The following is a 21,538-nucleotide window of genomic DNA, read 5'->3' on the forward strand; positions in this document are numbered from 1 at the left end:
CCCAAAATTAGTAGAAAGAAAGCAATAATAAAGGTCACAGCAGAGATAAATTAAATTGAGGCTAGAAAAAACAATATAAAAGATCAATGAAATGAAAAGTTGTTTTTTGGAAATGGTAAACAAAATCAACAAACCTTTACCTAGGGTAAGAAAAAAGGAAAAAAGACCCAAATAAATAACATTAGAGATGAAAAAGGAGACATAACAACTGAGACCTCAGAAACACAAAGAATCATTAGAGACTATTATGAACAATAAAATCCACAAATTGGAAAGCCTAGAAGAAGTGGATAAACTTCTGGACACATACAACCTACCAAAATTGAACAATGAAGAAATAGAAAACCTCAATAAACCAATAATGAGTAATAAGATCAAAGACATAATAAAAAGTCTCCCGTCAAAGAAAAGCCTAGGACCCGATGCCTTCACTGCTAAATTCTACTAAACATTTAAAGAACTAATACCAATTCTACTCAAACTCTTCAAAAACATTAAAGAGGAAGGAATATTTCCAAACTCATTCTATAAGGCTAACATTACTCTGATACCAAAACCAGACCAAGGACATAATGAAAAAAGGAAAGTATAAGCCACTATCAATGATGAACATAAATATAAAAATCCTTAGCAAAATACTAGCAAAATGAATTCAATGACACGTTAAAAAGATCATTCACTTGAAGCCGAAATAGCTCAGTTGGGAGAGAGTTAGACTGAAAAAGATCATTTACCATGATGAAGCAGTATTTGTCCCAGGGATAAAAGAGTGGTTCAAAATAAGCAAATCAATAAATGTGATATATCATAAACAGAACCAAGAACAAAAACAATATGATTATTTCAATAGATGCTAAGAAAGCATTTTGTAAAATTCAACATCCATTTATGATAAAAGCCCTCATCAAACTGGGTGTAGAAGGAACATACTTCAAAATAATAAGGGCCATATATGACAAAACCACAGCTAACATTATACTGAACAGAGAAAAACCGAATGCCTTTCCTCTAAGATCTGGAATAAGACAAGAGTGTCCACTTCTACCACTTTTATTCAATATATATTCAATCCATGCTCATGAATTGGAAGAATTATCAATAATGTCATTAAAATGACAATACTACCTAAAGCAATTTACAGATTCAATGCAATCCCTATCAAAATACCAATGACATTCTTCACAGAAGCAGAAAAAAAGTCCTAAGACTCATGGTAGCCACAAGCGTTTCACGGTGCAACTTCAGCTGTCCTTCTAACCGCTCCTTCTGATTCATCATCCCAGTCTTCTTGCAGGAATAATTATTCTGCCTGCCCAGGGTACAATACAACATGGGCCATAGACTCACACTGCCTTGAATTTGAACCCCAGCTCTGCTCTTAGAATCGCAGGACTTAACTCTCTGAGCCTGTTTCTCCACTTTGTAAGATGGAGCTAATAATTCTCATCTTGTAGGATTGCTGTGAGAATTAAATGGTATAAAGTATATGCAAATGTGAGGTGCCGAGCAGGAGGCCTGGCCTACTGTGGACACTTAATGATTGATAGCTCATGTATTATCCTCTTGACAGCTAGTCTGCCATAGTGACAAACTGACAGTTATTTTATTTTATTCCTGTTTCTCCCCATCTGACTTTCCCTCATCTAGCTCAGCTCAGGTCAGCCACAAGTGCTGCCAGTCCAGTCTAGTCATTTTCCTGCCTGACCCAGTTTGGGTTCAGCCTTGCTGGGGAGGTGGTGGCCTCATGCCTGGGCCACATCTGGCACAGCACAGCAATAACTCTTTGTTGTACTGATGCGTTTACTTGCCCAGCTACCTACTAGGTTGTAAGGCATATTGAGGACAGGAACTGGGTTTCATTTGTCTTTGCATATGTTGTATTTATTCATTCACTCAATGAATGAATTAATTCATTTAACAAATTGTTATTGAACATCTACTCTATTTTAGGCCTTGGGGATATAGCAGTGAGCAAGACTGGCAAAGTTCTTACTCTCTTTGAACATATGGTCTAGTAGGGAGATAATCATTAATGAAATAATCACAAAATAAATGTGAAAGTTAGAACCAGCACAGCATCTTTCTTGGGTAGTTGCTCCATAGAAATTTGCTGATTCAGTGAATAGACAGAGCATCTTGAACCGATAAAAATACTCTCTCCTTGGATGTGAAGGTCACAGGACTAGCCTGATAGCAGATGGTGTCAGTGTGGGAGGGAGAATCCTGCCTGAGGATCCTCTAGAGATCCTGGTTCCGCACTCTTAGCCCCAGAGCCTTCCCAGTCTGAACCTCCAGAGTGCAGGGCCTGGGAATCTGCACGTGTAACAAGGCATCCTGGGACATTCTCATGTCACTGGAGTCTGTGTATCACTGTCTGTAGATATTAATAGTAGGGACACAATGATCACTCAAACACAGACCTTAATGAATGGAAGAGTCATTAGCTGTACCTAAGTCTCCCCTAGGCAAGTGCCTTCATCCTGGTGGACCTAGGTGTGGAGGTAGCTTTGAGGTCTGCTTTGTTCACCACTTCCTTAATTGCCTGCTCACCACTGAACACTGGCAGTTAGTGAGTCGTCAGATATTCCTTTTAGCGCAAACATTCCATGTTTTGGCACACACTGAGGCTCTCACACAGGAATCAGACTGACCCAATACCAAACCACATGCCTTCATTAAATGCTGCCACTTCTGTGGAATGTAGGCTGAGGGAGCAGACTGCTTTGATTTCAATCCCGCATCTGCTACTTTCTATCTGAGACTCTGGGCAAATGAATTCTTCCCTCTATGCCTCAGTTTCCTTATATGTAAAATGGAGATATTAATAGTACCTACTTGGAAGATGATTGTGAGGATTAAATGGAATGATACAAGTGACTTACTTGTCAAAGTGCCCAACATATCAGAAACTTTCAGTGGATGCCCCCTGTCAACACTGATTAATGAAGATGTGTTCTGTGGAAGGAAGGCCCTTAGTTGTTAGCGTGTTATGGGCACTGGACCAGCACCCTACAGGATTTTCAACTACTGCCTTTCTCTATGCATCTGCTTTTTCAAAATGAACTAAAATACTGTTCTTAGATAATAAGCATTTGTGATTTTATCTTTTTATGGAGAATTTGGACGGATTTGCTCTGATTTCCAACTTCAAATACTCTTGGAAAATATTTGTATTATTTTTACTCTACTGGATTTTAACATTGGTTTTAAAAACAACATCTGGAGATGGGTGGATTGTGATGGTTGCATAACAATGTGAATATCCTTAATACTACAAAACTGTATACTTAAAATGATTAAAATGGTAAATTTTACGTTATGTATTAATATATATTACCACTATTAAGAAAACTGGTTTGTATTAAAGATCTAGTAACTCTAATTTAAAGAAAGGAAAGGAAGAAAATGGTTTCTAAATATTTATAGGTCCTGCTAACATCTCTGTAGCTAACCTGATTTGTTTGTAGATTACTAGAGTTACATTCAAATGGATAAGCTTTGTTTATAAATCCAAACTCACTGAGACAGACTGATGAGGCTGTTGAAGTTACCATTTAAGCTGCAGGAACTTTTAAGAAAGTTTTTGAAGAACGAGTATATCTGAAGGGACCACCAGAAGTTAATGATTACACTGTTGCCTGTGTTACCTGGTGTCTCAGTCTATTTTTGTGCTGCTGAAACAGAATACCACAGACTGGGTGATTCATAAAGAACATAAATTAATTTTCTCACAGTTCTGAAGGTTGGAAAGTCCAAGATCAAAGTTGTAGTGTCTAGTGTCTGGTAATAGCCTGGTCTCTGCTTCCAAGATGTTGCCTTGAATTCTGCATCCTCTGGAGGCAAGGAACATTGTTCCTCACATGGCAGAAGTACAGAAGATAGTGAACCCTTCTCTGTGCCTAATATATAGTAGGATATACCATAGTGAATACTGGATATACATGGTAAGCAAAGTAGACCTGCCCTCAGGTAGCTTACAATCTAATAGGAAAGACAGACATTAATCAAATACCCACAAAATATATAATTATACTATGTGGTCCGTGCTGTCTTTAGAGGAAACATACAGGCATTCTGATCAGGGGAGTAGGATCTAATCCAAGGAGATTAGGAAGGCTGGGATGTCAAGTGAAGGGCTTTGTGGGCACAGGCCCCAGAACAGAATCCACATAGCCTGCGGGTACCTGCAGGCAGGCCAGTTCCATGGCATGTATTTTCTGGATGATGAGACTCAGAGGAGAGTGTTAAACGTCCTACTTCTGCAGAACCAGGAAGCAAGCCATCCGATACTCTAGTTTTCTCTTTCCGCATCTAAGGTGACTTACCCAGAAGTCCAAAACTATGACACTTGTGCAGGTAGAATTATTTCCACCCTAAGGAGGGGTCTGCCACACCTCTACATTGCCTTCAGGCTCAATGAGCTCAGGGTCTGTTACTGCCTACATTTACAGGTCTTCACCAGGGCCCGTGCAATGGTGTTTCTGTGAACCAAGCAAGGTCATTTCTGCTGTCCCTCTTTCCAGACCGCTGCTTCTGTTCATGCAGCCTAGCTCATGAAGATCAGTTATGATCACTAAAACCATGTGCATGATAAAAAGCTAGCTTAGTACAAAATTGCATGCACAGTAAGATTACTACTATATAAAAATGCTATGCATTTTTAAAAGAACAGAAAGAAATAAAAATAACTGATATCTAGTTGGTGGAATCTTAAATGTCTCTTTTTTTCTTTTTTCCTTTTTCAAGGTGATATTTAATAAACTTTTAGTACTGTTAAAGTAGAAAATAAGATTGAAGTAATAATATTAAGGGAGTGTCAGATTTTCTTCCTTACCACCCCATATCTTGGATTTTTTTTCTTTAATGTGAAAGACATACTCATAAGGGCTTTTGGAAATGTTTTAAATATGAGCTACAGAGAAACACTGGGTTTCTCCACTGTCAGACTTCTCTGAGGCATTCACTAGCTAATGGGTTTGTAAACCCATATGCAGGAGCATTCCCCAAATTTCTGAGAAGCTTAATTTGCCAAGACCTTTGCAGGCCTTGTGCTCTCGGGAACATGCATTGGAAAATGCTGCTGTGGTGGAAAGAGAACAGAAAGTGGTGGCTACCTGGGCTCTGATGAACATTGGAACAAAGAAAGGCCAACTCCTAAAGTGCTCAAACTAAGAACTTGCAGACAATCAAGCTTTCTCGCTCTCTCAAGCTGCAAGCAATGCCAGTTTTTTATTCTGCAAACCGTTTTAGTAAAAGGCAAAACATTTGGCACAGTTCAACAGGTTAGCATTCTAGTGTACTGTATACATAAAGTGAAATGTCTTCAATTCCTGTGTTAAAATATACTCTACCCCTTTCTCAAACATTTGCCACACGAAATGTATTAATAGTAAAAGCTTTTGTTTCTCAACTACCTCAGTGTGTAAGGCCTTAGAGAAACAAGCTGACAGAAGCAAGGCTGGTTCCTTGGCTCTACTAGAAGAGTGACTTTCATGTTAACAAAGTTAGACAGAATAGAACATCCTGATTCCAGATAAAGGCTGCTTGTTGCTGCTGCCTCGCCAGCTATTATCATATGTTGCTGTGGTTGGAACATTTTCTGGCAGGAAGAATTCATGGGCTCTGCTAGGGACAACAGAATTTTCTACTCTGCAACCCCTGAGCCTCTTTCTCCATCTGGGGAGGTTTCCCCCAGGTCCAAAGGCCCCAGAACTCAGCATTCCTTTCTGCCCACAATGCTCACCACCTAAGCCATTTTTTTGAATTCCATTCACTGCAGGCCTAGCTGCAGAGGAGTCTGTCCAGCTGGCTTCTTTGCTGTGCCCAAAGCCAGTACACAGGCCCTTTTCTTTCTGAGGGCATGACGCTAATTAGTAGAGGGAATCCCTGCTGTGTGTAACAAGGCAGAGGACACTGTGAAGGTTATGGAGGGTCAAGGATCTTCATGAAGTCTGCACAGTGATACTCCCTGGTCTGTAGTGAAATGGAATGAAGTTTGACATTCAGTAGGCTCTACTAGGGAGCCTTCTGGGGCTAGAAAATATTCTGTATCTTGATCTTGGTAGTGCTTATATGGCTGTGCACATATGCAAAAATTCATTGAAGTGTACACCTAAGATTTGCATACTTTGCTGTAATTGTCCCTCATTTCATGTCCTTAAAAGGATGCACCAGTCTGAAAACTGTTGCTCAGCCCTTGCTCCTATGTTTCTGTGTACAAGGAGCATAAGGTCTTGAGTCTGAGCCTGATTCAAATCCTCCCTAATGATCCAGGGTGGTCTCTTGAATCCTCATTCTTATCTTCTTTTTTCCTTGGAAGAGGTTCTTAGGTTCTTATCAGGTGACAAGACAATATGAGGGTATAGAAATATACATATATATTGAGTAGATTACTTAAGCTCTTTGTACTTCAGTTTCTCACTTATATAGAAGGGACAAAAATAGTAGCTATTTTATAGCACTGTTCTAAGAAGTCAGATAATTCATATAAGATGCTTCGTGCAACACCTGCCTGATAACATTTAATACACTCATGAAATATAATATGGTGACTCTGTTCTTTCCCTTTCTCCTCTGACCATCTAGTTATTCCTCATGCTTTTTTCCCCTCTTCCCGCTAGTTTATTCTTCCTTTCATCTCCCCCTACTTTTAAGAGCTAAAAGCATGATGTTTAAGTGCATATATTTTAAAATGTATTAAATACAATTTTATAGCTATATTTACAATTAAGAAGAAAGTGCACTTAGTATTTTCTACATCTCTGTTTAAGACAAACTCTACATTTCTTGAACTAAAATTAGATTAAGATATTTACTATGTCTGTGTGGCCCTCGATGGATTAACTGTTTCCCAACTTGTCGATACATTAGAATCACCTGGGATCTCATACAAATTCCAAAAACCAGTCCACATAGCAGACCAATTAAATCACACTATCTGGGGCTAGGACACAGGCATCAGTAGCCCTTGAAGCTTTCCAGGTGATTCTAATATTATTCCAAGATGTAGACAGGTTTGGGAACTACAGATTAATGGCTTTCTATTCCTTCCATAGAGTCTCAGCCACTTCAGCACGTGGTTCTGAATCTTGGCTGCACATTAGAATCACCTAGGAAGCTTCTAAACAATATTGCTGCTCGGGCCTACCCTAAGGCCTGACTGTTTCTAATGTGTAACCAGCACGCAGAGCCCTGTTATAGACAGATTGGTGTCCTCGTGGATCTTGTGATCAGGGTAACTCCAGCCCCAAACCCAGTCCTCCTCTCAAATTAAAATACATTCTCCTCATGTTTTTGAAAACTCCTATCGTTATCCCCTTTCTGTTGTAAGCTGAATATGGAGATGAATGATGTGATACTCTTAAGTTTTTGGTTTGTTTTGCTTTCAGTTTGGGATTGTGCTGGATGCGGGCTCTTCTCACACAAGCTTATATATCTATAAGTGGCCGGCAGAAAAGGAGAATGACACAGGGGTGGTGCATCAGATAGAAGAATGCAAGGTAAAAGGTAAGATGAAGAAAAGGGAAGGGGAGACAGTGGGACATGAGAACATGAGGGTGTATGGCAAGTAGAACACAAAAGTAAATTGAGCCCCAAGCAGGGGAAGCCAAGTGAAGAACACAGTGGAGCTCCTATTGTTGTTATCTTATTATCATTATAAAAATAATATTGAAATCAGTCCTTAATGACCAAGCCCTTGAAGAATAAGCCCATTTAAAAATAACTGAGTAATAGTGGCTTTCATAAACGGCACTTCTGCATGCCATGCACTAAGTACTGAGCATGTGTTATTTCAGTTCATCATCACAGTTTTCCGTTGAAGTATGTGTTATTATTCCCATTTTTAAATGAGGCCATTGAGGTTGAGAGAGGTTATATCACTTGTTTTAAGGTTACTTGGACCAGTAAGTAATGAAGCTGGGGTTCAAACTAAGCTCTGCCCAACATCAAACCCATGTCTTAGCCAGTGGTTCTCAAACTTGAAACTGTATCAGAACCACCTGGAGGGCTTGCTAAAACACAGATGCTGGGCCCCACCCCCAGAGTTTCTCAGCAGAGCTGGGATGAAGCCTGAGAATTTGCATTTCTAACAAGTTCAACGTGATGCTGATGCTGCTGGTCCAAGGAATTACTGCTCTCTTAATCCTTGTACCCTAATCTGCAGCTTAGAAGATGTTTTTGAAAGCCTTTGACCCCTGTATAGGCAGGAAAGCCCAAATCATAGACTTTTAGGGCTGGGCAAAAGACCTTGTGGATCATTTAAATCTTGTGAGAAGGATACAAAAACCTGGAGGATTAGTGCCTTGTAAACAGCAACAGAACCAGGACAAGAATCTAGGTCTCCTAACTGTACTCCAGGCTTCCTGCTCCTTTGAACTATGCATTACATATTGATTTTTTATTTCTAGTTATTTTTCTTTTAAGGTCACAATACAAGTTAAAGCGGTTGACAGTTCAGTTCTCTCCACTTCTTCCAAACATCACATTGCACCGTAATTTCTTTGACCTTTATCTCTTGGCTTTATGGGCCAGGAACCCACTGTTTATTTTTAGTCAGCTAGGTAACCTAGATCCCAGAAGATAATTGATTTTTAGTTTGATAGCCTGTGGAGTCCACTAATTTTTGTAGTTTGTCAAAAAAGTAGTACAGAGGAGATGTTTCCAAGGAAGCAAGCCATTCTACTCAATAGCTTGATATCCTGAGCCTTTGGCACCATCAATACTGAGACAGTACTTCTAGTATTTCTTAAAGCCCAAATCCCTCATTTTTTGGCTTTTATTTAATTCACTGGCTTCCATTTTTAAAAGTTTTTTTTTTTTTAATCTAGCAGATGTCTTTCTTCTGAGACTCATCCCATGAGCATTTGGCTTAACAAATGCAGTATATTCCTTTCTCAAAAGAGAGTTGTCTAGTTAATCAAATATTTAACACCAGATTTTCTGAATCAAAACAGCTAGCTGATAACTTAGAGCTGATTGTCTCATGATTAAGTAAACAGGCTATTTAAAAACCTATGAATGATCTAGGTAAATTATTTGAATAATTATCTTTAAAGCAAATAGTGTAAGTATTTATCTTAATGTGAGATGAAAATGTTGTGTGTTAACTTCAAAAAGCTTAAGGAGGCCGGGCGCGGTGGCTCACGCCTGTAATCCTAGCACTCTGGGAGGCCGAGGTGGGCGGATCGTTTGAGCTCAGGAGTTCGAGACCAGCCTGAGCAAGAGCGAGACCCCATCTCTACTAAAAATAGAAAGAAATTATATGGACAGCTAAAAATATATATATAGAAAAAATTAGCCGGGCATGGTGGTGCATGCCTGTAGTCCCAGCTACTCGGGAGGCTGAGACAGGAGGATCGCTTGAGCTCAGGAGTTTGAGGTTGCTGTGAGCTAGGCTGACGCCACGGCACTCACTCTAGCCTGGGCAACAGAGTGAGACTCTGTCTCAAAAAAAAAAAAAAAAAAAAAAAAAAAAAGCTTAAGGAATCTTGGCTCCAAATCCTCTCCATAGCAACAGTTAGTTTTGATCTAAAACTGGAAAAACAGTTTTACTGGAGAGGCAGGGTACTGGAGTTGAAAAGTCGCTAAGGATACGTGAATTTTATTTCTGTTTCGTCTAACAAAGGAAGAAACTCCACCTCAGAAATTTTAGGGCACTGGCCATGATCAACATAGCTAGTTAGTAGCTGCTTCTTTTTTTTTTTTTTTTTTTCAGTAAAAGCCAGTGTGTCTGGTGCTTATTTTAACTTTGATTCTAAATATCACATTTATTTAGTTCTTCCATAAATTAGTGTTGTTTATTAGAACTTTATGGAAGAAACATCAAAAAGCAGTTAATAGAGTAGCTATGTATAAGATCCCCATTAAAATCTGGGAATGTTATGCAATTGTAAAATTGCGCCATCCAGTGGCAAAATTATTGAACACCGGATAGACCCAACTCGAGGTTTGAAAATTAACCAAGGCTAGGTCCAGTGAGTTACCCTCTAATTACAACAACCTAACATATACCACATCAGGAAATTGTTTTCTTGTGTTTTTTCAGATGACACCATATTTTGCTTTAATATTGTCAAGGTATGTTTTATACTTTTTTAAAAAAGGTTATCTTTGACATCTTTACTTATAGGTCCTGGAATCTCAAAATATGTTCAGAAAATAACTGACGTAGGCATTCACCTGTCTGAATGCATGGAAAGAGCCAAGGAAGTGATTCCACAGTCCCAGCACCAAGAAACACCTGTTTACCTGGGAGCCACAGCAGGCATGCGTTTGCTCAGGTATAGCAGCATGTAGGGACCAAGAATGTCTGGAAGTTAGGCTTGGCAGTGAAAAGCCTCTGAAGTTATGTGAGAGGGCTACACTTCACCAATAACTCAAATTCTACACACCCCAAAGTCCATTTCTAAGAAAGAAAATTTCAATAATTGAGTAAAACTTCCAAATTTCTAGTAGGATGTATACTATTATTGTAGGATTTTAAGTATGTAAAAAAAGACCTCTTGCCCATCTCCCCACAGGGAATTCAAGGTAGAAGGGGACACAGGGAGAGAAAGATTGATCCTATATACTCTGGGATTTGGGGTTACAGATTTAGCCATTCAGTATCTAGGAGAAGGAGGATCAAGGGAGACTCATAGATGTCCCGAGACACAGATAATCACAACTAACACATCTTTATTGGCTACCACCTGGTAGCTGTGTGTATTATTTGTTCACTTGTTCATTCCTTCATTCATTCATTCCACATATATTTAGTACTTACTCTGTCTAGAATATGGAAATATGTGTCTCAGCCCTCAAGGAAATCAGTTTTGATACAGGATGATCAATTCTCTAATAAAGGAGTGATCAGAACTGCTATGGGAGTACATTTGGCCCTGCCCGGGATGAAAGGAGGTCAGGAAGACTTGCCAGAGGAGGGGTTACATGAGCTGAATCACAAAAAATGAGTTGGGGGTGGAGGAAGGGCATTACTGGCAGAGCAGACAGCATGCATCGGTAACCAACGTTTATGCAGCACCTATCATTTGTCAGGCACTGTTGTAAGTGCTGGGGATACAGCAGCGAACAGGACAAAGTCGCTGACTTTGTGGAGCTTGTGTTCTAATGGATATGCAAATGGAGGGAAGTGTGAAAGACCAGGGCATATTCAGAGAACTATAAGTAGTTTTGCATAGATAGAAGATAGGGTGAAATGTTGCAAAATAATAGAAATAGTAATAATAATAATAATAGCAGTTCATATGTCTTCAGTTCTTGCTATTCTTAGCACTATGCTAAGAATTTAACATACATTGTTTAATTTAATCATCATAACTCTATGAAGAGATGTTGTTACCTATTATTAACCTGATTAAGAAGCTGTGACTTACAAATGGAAGTAACTCACCCAAGGTCACACTTGTGGTAAGTGGTAGAGCCAGGGTTCCAAATGGGATTCTGAGAAGATGCGGTCCAGATCACAAAGTGCCTTGTGGGCCGTGCTAGGAAGTTTGGAGTTTATCTTGAAGATAGTGGGAAGCCATTACAGGACCTTACACAACTGGTGACACTAGTGGAGAAGATGGTTTCGAGGGGAGGAAAGCTAGGGATAAAAGAAAAGCGGTTCGTAGGTATGGATGAGAGATTACAGGGGCCAGCTGGAAGGCAGCATCCTCTCACCCAGAGGCTCTCAGTGTGGCATAGACTAGATCTTGGAAGCAATTGCATCCCATGTTCATTATGACAACCCTGGAAGACTCCTTCTTTAGGTCTCAAGGTCTCAAACAGACCCAAGAAGTGAAGGATAATATGAGGAAGATTTTTCCCAGTCTGGCAGCAGGGTCGTTTGCCACCTGGTTTGTATTAAAGCCTTAATTTAAAACTGCGAGCAGAGTCTGGCTATGTAACCCCCTAGGAGCCACCAGTAATGGCTAATGTAGCACACATTAGCTCCAGGTATGGTGATCAAACAATACCCAGCTATCAACACCACAGTAATTTTAAAAGTCTTGATAATTTTTTATTGATCCAGGGAAAAACAGAACGAAAATGGTATTTTAGGAAAACCAACCGATGCAAGGATTGAAAGGATTTGAATTTGGAGAGGGGGCCCAAAAGATTAGTTCTGCCTCATCCAAAAAGAGGGTTCCTCTGACAGCCATGTGCAGGTATCCCTTTCTCTCTGTTTATTCCAGTGTGTTATGATCTACTTCTTAGGAGTATTGCGTGGAATCTCTAGCTGAAATGGATAGGTGTAGTTATTAAAACAAAAATGATAACCTCAATTCTTCCTTTGTGTAGGATGCAAAGTGAGCAGTTGGCGGACAGGGTCCTGGGTGTGGTGACAAAGAGCCTCAGCAGCTACCCCTTTGACTTCCAGGGCGCCAGGATCATCACTGGCCAAGAGGAAGGTGCCTATGGCTGGATTACTGTCAACTATCTGCTGGGCAAATTTGCTCAGGTGAATACCTCACAGCACCCACAGAGATGGCTCCCTAAGGGCCAATGCCATTGCTATCTCAGGCAGTACTTGGGTGACTAGCCAGAATGAATGATAGATGAATGAATTAATGAATGAATGAATTTACTACCACATCTGTAAGGCTTACTGGAAGTATAATTCTCTTAAACCACATCTTGACCTTAGGAAGACACAGAGGAAATTAAAAAGCTATCATTAAAATAAGAATAGCTAATATTTGCCTAGTGCTATGTGTCTTGTGCTATGCTAAGCACTTTGCATGCACTGATTTCATTCTCTGAATAACACAGTGAGGTATTATTATTCCCATTTTAGAGCCCCAAATTGATGCCTAAAGAGTGTCCTTGTTCTGCCCATAGCTGCACAGCTAATGACTGACTGAGTGGGGACTTGAACTTGAGTCCATCTGGCCCTAGTCCCCTTGTTTGTAAACACTAGTCACACTGCTTCTGTGTTGTTGCAGTCTGAGCTGTCTTTGAAGCCTCTGTTTTCTTGATGTTGATCTGCTGCAGATCAGGAACCTCCAGTGAGCTTTGCCTCACCTGTATGTCCCTGCTTTTTTGCCTTAGGAAGTCCCTGGGTCCAAGAAATAATATTGAAAGCAGGATGTCGAGAGACTTCTAGCATTGGTCATTATACTCTCTTTCAGAAATCGAGTTGGTTAGACCTAATTTCTTATGAAAGCAAAGATGAGGGAACCTTTGGAGCTTTGGACCTTGGGGGAGCCTCTACACAAATCACTTTTGTGCCCCAAAACAATATTCCTGGGACCGCAGACAACTATCTGCAATTTCGCCTCTATGGCAAGGACTACAGTGTATACACACATAGCTTTTTGTGCTATGGGAAGGATCAAGCGCTCTGGCAGAAACTGGCCAAGGACATTCAGGCAAGTATAACCGAATCCAGACCTGCCCGCCCCACCTCTGGGCCTCCAGCCCCCACATCCTGTTATTTTCTTTTTCTAATTCAGTAATTGGTCTGAAGTTGGTTATCGTACTTTCCAAACCTTTCAGGCAGGATATTTTATGACATCTGGTCGACCCCTGTGAATTGTTCCATCCAGACATCACCTTTTATGTTTGTTTACTGCATTATCTCCAAGGATGTGACTTGGATCCTTTCTTAGGAAATAATTTCTCACCCTTGTGGGGATGATAATGAAGATTACATGGTAGAGTGTTGTTTGGGGTGTGGATTGCAGTTTATAAGTACTTCTAGACCACTTTTTAATCTCCCTTTCCTACAAACTACAGAAAACAGTTGTTAGAAATAACCTGAAGAGGAGGAGAAAAAAAAAAAACACAAAGTTTATCAATCAGTGCTTCAAATCTTGTCCCCAGATGCTTTCTGCATTTTGAAGGCAAGAAAAGTTAAACACACTCAACATCATGCTAGTACCAGGCACACCCTGACAAATAAACACAGAGGAAGGATATCACATCCAGCTGTTCCCTGTCTCCACTGAAAGGACAACCAGTTCTCTGCTCTCCTCCAAGACTCTCTCTCCAATTCTCAAGACCACTATCAAAAAGATAATCACCATAGGAGCCATTACTCTTCTCATCTACCACAATCCCCTTTCTCCTCTTATAGGTTGTGGGTAAGAAATCCTTTTGATACTACTGGCTTGACACATTGACTGCCACACTAGAAAAAAAATTGTTTTTCCCTGGGGCCGTGGTGTTTTATGAAAACAAAATGATCCTTTCTAATTTGTTCTTTTTTTTTTTTTTATTGTTTTCTATGTGTGAGTTATATGCAATGCAATCCACATTTTTTAGAATTAAATTGTCAATATTAATTGTAACAATAAAAACATCAACAAGGAAGATTTTCATGAACCAACTGCAGGATTTTGCTTCACGAGGCCCTGGGTTCAAAACTAGCCTCAGTTAAATACAACTCCATGGCAGTCAATGTGTTAAATGACCTAAAGAATCTTGGAGCTTCTGATTCTCTGACAGGAGAAGTGGTGGGGGTCTAGGGGTGGTATGCAGACTCCTAGAGAACTACCCCTAGACCCCAAATTTAGAGAGCCTTCAAAGTTTTCCTTGTGAATCTACTCCTGACCTATGTGATTAGCACTAAGTGTTCAGAGTCATTCCAAACTAATAGCATTTTGGACCCAGCTTTAACTATATCAGCATTCTATAAATAGCCAAATACATTTACATCTGATAACACATCTGGTGCCTGTTATACAAATCTATTTTTTTAACTTAATCCCAAGGGCAGGGCAGGGACATAGAGCTGGGATGTAGTATAATGCTTACACATTGATGAAGTCAGACTGTGTCCTTTGTATCCAAAGCATTAACACATGGTGCCTTCAAGTGATTTTTCCATTCAGGTTGCAAATAATGGAATTCTCAAGGACCCATGCTTTCACTCTGGATATGAGAAGACAGTGAATGTAAGTGATCTTTACAAGACCCCCTGCACCAAGAAATTTGAGATGACCCTTCCGTTTGAGCAGTTTGAAATCCAGGGTACTGGAGACTATCAACAATGCCACCAAAGCATCCTAGGGCTCTTCAACACCAGTTACTGCCCTTATTCCCAGTGTGCTTTCAATGGGATTTTCTTGCCACCACTCCAAGGGAATTTTGGGGTAAGTGAAATGATGAGGCATATCAGTTAGGATGATTTTGTTTGCAAGTTATGGAATATGTGCCTACAAAGGATTTAAATAATAAGATTTATTTTTCTCTCATATAATAACGTCTTGAGGTAGATAATTCAGGGTGAGTTCTTTGGCTCAACAATGTCAGGACTTGGGATCAGCTTCTCCATTATCTTCTTGACCTTGTGGTGTTAAGATGGCAGTTACTGCTCTAAGCATCATATCTTCACATGCAAAGGCAAAGCAGGAAAGAATTTTAGAGGTTCTCTCGCACACATCTCTCTCCTATTTTGCAGAAGTGCCAACAGACATCTTTCTAGATCCTGGTGGCCAAAACTTGGTACAGTACACACCTCTAAATCAATCTGTGATAAGGAGCAATGGATTACATGGTTGGTTTAGACTAACCATTGTTCATCGCTTGGGGGAGTCTTCCCTGAGCATATTGCTTCCCTCTACCTGGGTTAAATCCATAGGCACGGAAGGAGGGGGCTGGCTGTGGCGTATGCACACATCTGAGTCTGCCACAGGTGGCTTCTCAAATGTCAGAGGAGAAGAAGCAGCAGTTAGATGACTGGGCTGAGAGTTTTCCTCTCTAAAGACATTTAGGAGGTAGAAACTGAGGAAATCTCAAGGAAATATTGAAGATAGCATCATTGTCATTACATTTTGAAGAGTTGCAGAATTATTTGAATGCCAGCTCCAAATTCCTTCTTTTCTTAATTATACCAGAAAAAAGATAAAATATTTGAGCAGAGGCAGAAGAGATACTCCTTAATCTTATTCAAATTCCATATTTTGGTCTTGGAGACCAAGCATTATTATAATCATAGTTTAGTAGTATATTGCACAATTAGCTACCATCTATCAAGTGCCAATTACTGACTAAGCACCATATGTACATTATCTCATTTATTTTTTCAAGATAACATTCAGAGAAACAAGGGCTTTTCATACTCTTTCTCCCTTTTCAGAAAACAGATCATCGTGTGAGGAGGGAAGTTCAACTCCCCTCTAGGACTCCAGCTAGAGAATTTCTTGCAAGGTCTCCTAGCTTCATCCAGTGTCACAGAAAGAACTCTATGGAGAGAGTACAGGCCCCATGATACTCAGACCTGATTTAACTTCTGGATTACTGTAAACTGTATGAGCTCTTCATTATTTTGGTCTCTGAGAAAACAATAATAGGTAGTGCTGTGGATCCAGACTTGCTTTAACCATGGCCCAAGCCACAGCATCCCCTCCCCTCCAACTCTTGAGGGAAATATTAATACATGACAGGACTATGACTGGCAGAGTAATACTTGGTTATTAGTTGACTGCAAACCCAAATTCAGAACAAACTAGAACCTCACTTGGGTGCCCTATAGCTAAGTTGGCACTGGCTGCTCACCTTGGGCTTTTTTGGGCTAGGGCCCTTGCTTTGAGTCAAACTCCTCGAAGAGGAAGGAGGGTGCTACTATAGGGAGGCCATCTACCAAGGGCCTTTTCCATTCCAGTCACTGCTAGGAAGTAAAATATGAAGGAAAATGAACATATCCTTGTGTGTTGACTTTGTAACTTCTCTGAAAGCTTTGCCTGCTGGGAAACATGATCCAATTCCTGCCCTCACGCTTGACTAATCCCTTCCTCCTTGGGAGGATGGAATTTTTTTGCCTCTGAATGTGACTCATTCAACCAAAGTAGGGAGAGATAGGGGTTGGAAAAGGGTGGAGGAGCCTCATGCTCCCTCTGGTGGTATTTCTGTTTGGTTCGTTAGTCCCTCATTGAAACTGTTCTCACAGCCTTCTGAACTTCAATTTGGCAGTTCCTTAAATTAGCGCATTTCGTTCCTCTGAATAGGATCTTTCTCCTCTGGATACAGCCCTCAGAGTTAGCACTGCCCTATACGTATTGCTGCTTTGGCAGTTTCTTTTCTGCTTTATATTTTTTGTTGGTTGCCTCTGTAATGTTTCCTTAAAGCCTAAGTTTTTTTTTTTTTTTTGGTCTGTTTTCTCATCTATAAAATAGAGACAGTAATACCTATCTCATTGGAAGGTTGTTGTGAGCCAGACAAGCAGTGATGGGCTGGTAAATGTTTAACAACCAGGTCTCTGGGAATGGAGAGCTGATTTGTAGTATTTGCCAATTTCTATGGTATAAATATTCCCAACACAGCCTATTTCAAGCTATTAACATGGTATCAACTGACTCACAAAAATCCTGAAATTTTAACAGTCAGCGCTCATGAATACGTAAGAGTCAGCTCTAGCACACTACTGCAAATAGCAAAAAGCTAACATATTCTGGCACCAGGTGGGCCTTTAAAAAGGTTCTTTCTCCTAGTAGTCTTTATTCTATGCGGTCCTTCATGCAGGAAGTTCCCATTTCCAAGTCCTGCCTCTTGAAGCATAACTATTTACAACACAAAAATCCAGTCGCGTTCCCATTAGTTATAGAACCAGTTAGCCGGGGTGTTCTCAAGGCACAGAGAATTTGTGGGGAGGGAATTTTCTGCCATAATTACATTCAGCACTGATGATCGAATTCTTAGTCTATGAGTATAGTGTTAAAAGCCCTCGGAGTCTAGCTATACTATGGCCTTGGTTGCTAGACAGAATCCAGTGTTGTGGGCAAATTAGAAACACCAGTAAGAAAAGAGGGAACATCTGTAGGGAATTACTTATGAGGTAATTGAGAAATTATTTTTTAAGAACACATTTTGCTGTTTATATAAACAAGAAAGGGTAGCAACAAATTCAATAGGGAACTGGAATTAAAGAACATTAAAAATGTATTTGTTTACATACATAAACGTGTGTGTGTGTGTGTGTGTGTGTGTGTTTGTATTTAGCTCTGAGTTTCTCCATCATAGATGAAACTTAGTTTTGCAGGGTAAGGAATTCTAGGTTGACCATTATTCTGTTTTAGAAGATTGAGGATGGGTGTCCAGTTACTTCTAGCTTGTAAGGTTCCAGTTGAGAAGTTGGCAGTTAGTCTGATAGGTGTTCCTTTGTAGGTTATCTGCTGTTTTCGTCTTACTGCTCAAAGGATTGCCTCTTTCGTGTTTACTTTGGCTGGCCTAATAACTTTGGCCAGCCTAATGTGATATGGTGATTGCCTTTTCACATCAAGTTTCCGAGGAGTTCTGTGTGCTTCTTGTACCTGGATATCTAGATTTCTGGCCAGGTAGATTTTCCTCCATTATTCTAAGAAATAGATTTTCCAGCCCTTGTGTATTTTCTTCTTCTCTCCGGGATGTTTGTAATTCTTATGTTTGGTTTCTTTGCATAATTCCACATTTCTTGTATGTTTTGTTCATATCTCTTGCTTCTGTGTTCTTTTTCTTATCTGATTTGTTTTCTTATCTGATGACGTAGGCATCATCTTCAAGCTCTGAGATTCTTTCCTCTGATTTTTCCGTCTTATTCTTAAGGCTTTCCACTGTGTTTTGTGGTTCCTTGAATGCTTCTTTCATTTCCAGTATTTCTGTTTAGTTCTTTTGTAATATTTCAATTTCTTTAGAGAATTTTTCATTCATTTCCTGTTATTGTTCTTGTGTCTTCTTTGTGTTGGGTTTCTATTTTCTCTTCAATTCCATTGAGTTTTCTTACAATCCATATTCGGAATTCTTCCTCTGACATTGTAATCATTTCGTTTAAGTTGGTATCCGTTGTTCAGGATCTAATGATTTCTTTTGGGGTGACTTTTCTCTCTGATCTTACATGTTTCCTGTGTTCTTTTCCTGATTCTTTCTCATCAGGCTATTTGGTTGAGAACTGGGGGTGCTAGGACTGTTTTATGGTCCTATCTCTATGTCCCCAAGGGTTGTTCCTTGACAGTGCTGGGGAGAGGTGCACTGGTCCTGTATTGCCTTAGGTACTTCTGACCTGTTGTTTTCACCTCTTGCCGATGGAGACTAGTGAGTTCAGCCCCCTAGCTTAAGCTCCCAGCTGGTGGATCGTACTATGACTCCACTGCCCTCTAATAGCTTGAGATGGAAGGCACTGTGTTAAGCTATGGGGTTTCCCTCTCTGGCATTGATTGTAGTTTGCATGGAGGGGCCAGTTATTGAGGTAATCTGATGTCTCTGTGTTAGGCTTTTGTCCCCCGGATGGAGTATACAATGCCCCAATCTTTGGGAGGGGACTTGCCACTCCTGAGAATTACTTGGACCCTATTCTCCTTTAAGGTGAAGTTAAGGGCAAGGTAGATTGCAGTTCGTGCCTGCAGGCCTAGGGGCAGTGTGCTTCTATGGCTGCTTGATCTGCGGCTAGGGGGAGCCGCTAATGTGTTATTCAGGGTTCTTTCAGGTAAGGCTGCTCCTGATGAGAGGGATCAATTGGTGCACTTGCTGAGGTCTTTGGCCAGGTTTTTCCTTTCCTGTCTACAATCCTCAATGCTGGCAGCTGTCCAGATGCAGAGAGAAAGCCCTGGAGTTAAGATCTTATTAGATGACCTAAGCTGGTTCAGTGGGCTGAATCAACAGGCCACCGACTATTTTTCAGTGCCAGAGCCCCGCAGATTCCTGCCAGTCACACAGAGAAAGTGGCTTTTCTCACTTCTCCCCACCTCCAGGTGCGGAGCCCGGCGCCCGGCGCGGAAGTCCCCAGGCTGGGAGAGGGGTGTTGCCTGAAACTGCTGGAAACTGCTGCATGCCGCAGCATCTCCGGGCTGGGGACCCCACAGATGGCGGCTGCCCGCCCCTGGAGAACTAGCGTTTTGGGGGGCGCACTCAAGATTTGTCTGTCGACACTGGCCTGGTGAGCTGAATCAACATGTCACCGATTATTTTTCTGCATCAAAGTCGTGTAGATTCATGCCAGCTGTACAGAGAACACGACTTTTCTCACTTCTCCCCACCTCCAAGGGCTGAGCCTGCCGTCCACAGAAAAAGTCCCTGGGCAGGGGGAGGGGTGTTACCCAAAACCGCTGCATGCCGCAGCGACTCTGGGCTGTGGAGCCCCCAAAATGGCGGCCACCTGGCCCTGGAGAGCTAGTGCTGGGTGCAACCACTCCGGAGTTGGCAGATGCTGGTCCAGCGAGCTGAATCAACACCACCAGCTGTCCCCTCTGCATCACAGTCCCACAGTCTCACTTCTGCGTAGCAGAGTGTCCTGCTCTTTCTGTCCCACCCTGAGCAAGCCAAATCATCAGCTGTTTCTAGGGGGCAGAGCACCCTTTTCAGCATTTACCTCCTGTACTGTGGTCCCACTGACCACCAGAGGTGAGGTGCCTGTCTCTAAAGTCCCTCGCGCCAGTCACGGTTGCGGGGAAATAACCACTCAGATCAGTCCCTCCCCAGCTCAGTGTGGACCCAGCACAGAGCACTGAGAGTTCAAAATGTTTCCCGCTATTGTCTCCTCTTCACAGAGCCTGTCCTCTCGTGCCACGACTTTGCCCCACCTTCAGGCATATCCCTTCTGAATGGGTGTGGAGGTCTGTAGTGGAGCCAGGCATCCTCCTGTGGGTCAGAGAGATCACACTGCGCTGGCTGGCTGGGAGAACACAGCCCTCCGGCCCTCTGTTTCCTATTGTGTATCTCATACTCTCCAGTCTTTTACACTCTTATCTCCCTTTCACCTTTTTTTCCCCTTGCACTGTGTGTTCCACGCTGTTTCTCTGCAGATTCACAGAACTGTTCTTGCGGGGGCGGGGGGAGTGATCCACTGGTGTGTAGCTGTCCGAGTTCTTCACTTTTCTCTGGGAGCAGTGAGCCAGGAGATCACCACTAATCTGCCATTTCCCCCCGCTCAATTACCATGTATTTGTATGGTTTCTAAAATTCCTCTTGATAATGACTTCTAGTTTTATTCCACTGTGGTCTGAGAAAATACTTGATATAATTTGTGTTTTTGAAAATTGATTGACACTTGTTTTGTGGCCTAACTTACGATCTGTCTTGGAGAATGTTCCACATGCTAATGAGTTGAACTCCAGGCCTCAAACAATCCTCCCGCCTTAGACTCTCAAAGTGCTGGAATTACAGGCATGAGCCACTCACTGCATCCGGCCAACATGTGTTAATGAGAAGAATGTATATTCTGTAGTTGTTGGGTAGAATGTTCCATAAATGTCTGTTAAGACCATTTGTTTAGGCCGGGCGCGGTGGCTCACGCCTGTAATCCTAGCTCTCTGGGAGGCCGAGGTGGGCGGATCGTTTGAGCTCAGGAGTTCGAGACCAGCCTGAGCAAGAGCGAGACCCCACCTCTACTAAAAATAGAAAGAATTATATGGACAGCTAAAAATATATATAGAAAAAATTAGCCGGGCATGGTGGCGCATGCCTGTAGTCCCAGCTACTCGGGAGGCTGAGACAGGAGGATCGCTTGAGCCCAGGAGTTTGAGGTTGCTGTGAGCTAGGCTGACGCCACGGCACTCACTCTAGCCCGGGCAACAGAGTGAGACTCTGTCTCAAAAAAAAAAAAAAAAAAAAGACCATTTGTTTAAAGTACAATTTAAGTCCA

General features: G+C 41.4%; 1 protein-coding gene across 1 annotated transcript in view; it reads left to right on the forward strand.

The window, feature by feature from the left end:
• ENTPD1 (ectonucleoside triphosphate diphosphohydrolase 1) overlaps window positions 1–21,538 on the forward strand; it is a 90,465-nt gene that overhangs the window by 54,364 nt on the left and 14,563 nt on the right. Inside the window, exons 3-7 of the mRNA XM_069460510.1 lie at window positions 7,389–7,506; window positions 10,130–10,280; window positions 12,286–12,445; window positions 13,116–13,355; window positions 14,820–15,080. Of these exons, the coding sequence (XP_069316611.1) occupies window positions 7,389–7,506; window positions 10,130–10,280; window positions 12,286–12,445; window positions 13,116–13,355; window positions 14,820–15,080 (930 nt within the window). The remainder of the gene's footprint in view (window positions 1–7,388; window positions 7,507–10,129; window positions 10,281–12,285; window positions 12,446–13,115; window positions 13,356–14,819; window positions 15,081–21,538) is intronic.

The sequence above is a fragment of the Eulemur rufifrons genome, chromosome 28 (assembly GCF_041146395.1).
Source record: "Eulemur rufifrons isolate Redbay chromosome 28, OSU_ERuf_1, whole genome shotgun sequence".
In the NCBI taxonomy this organism is placed as follows: Eukaryota; Metazoa; Chordata; class Mammalia; order Primates; family Lemuridae; genus Eulemur; species Eulemur rufifrons.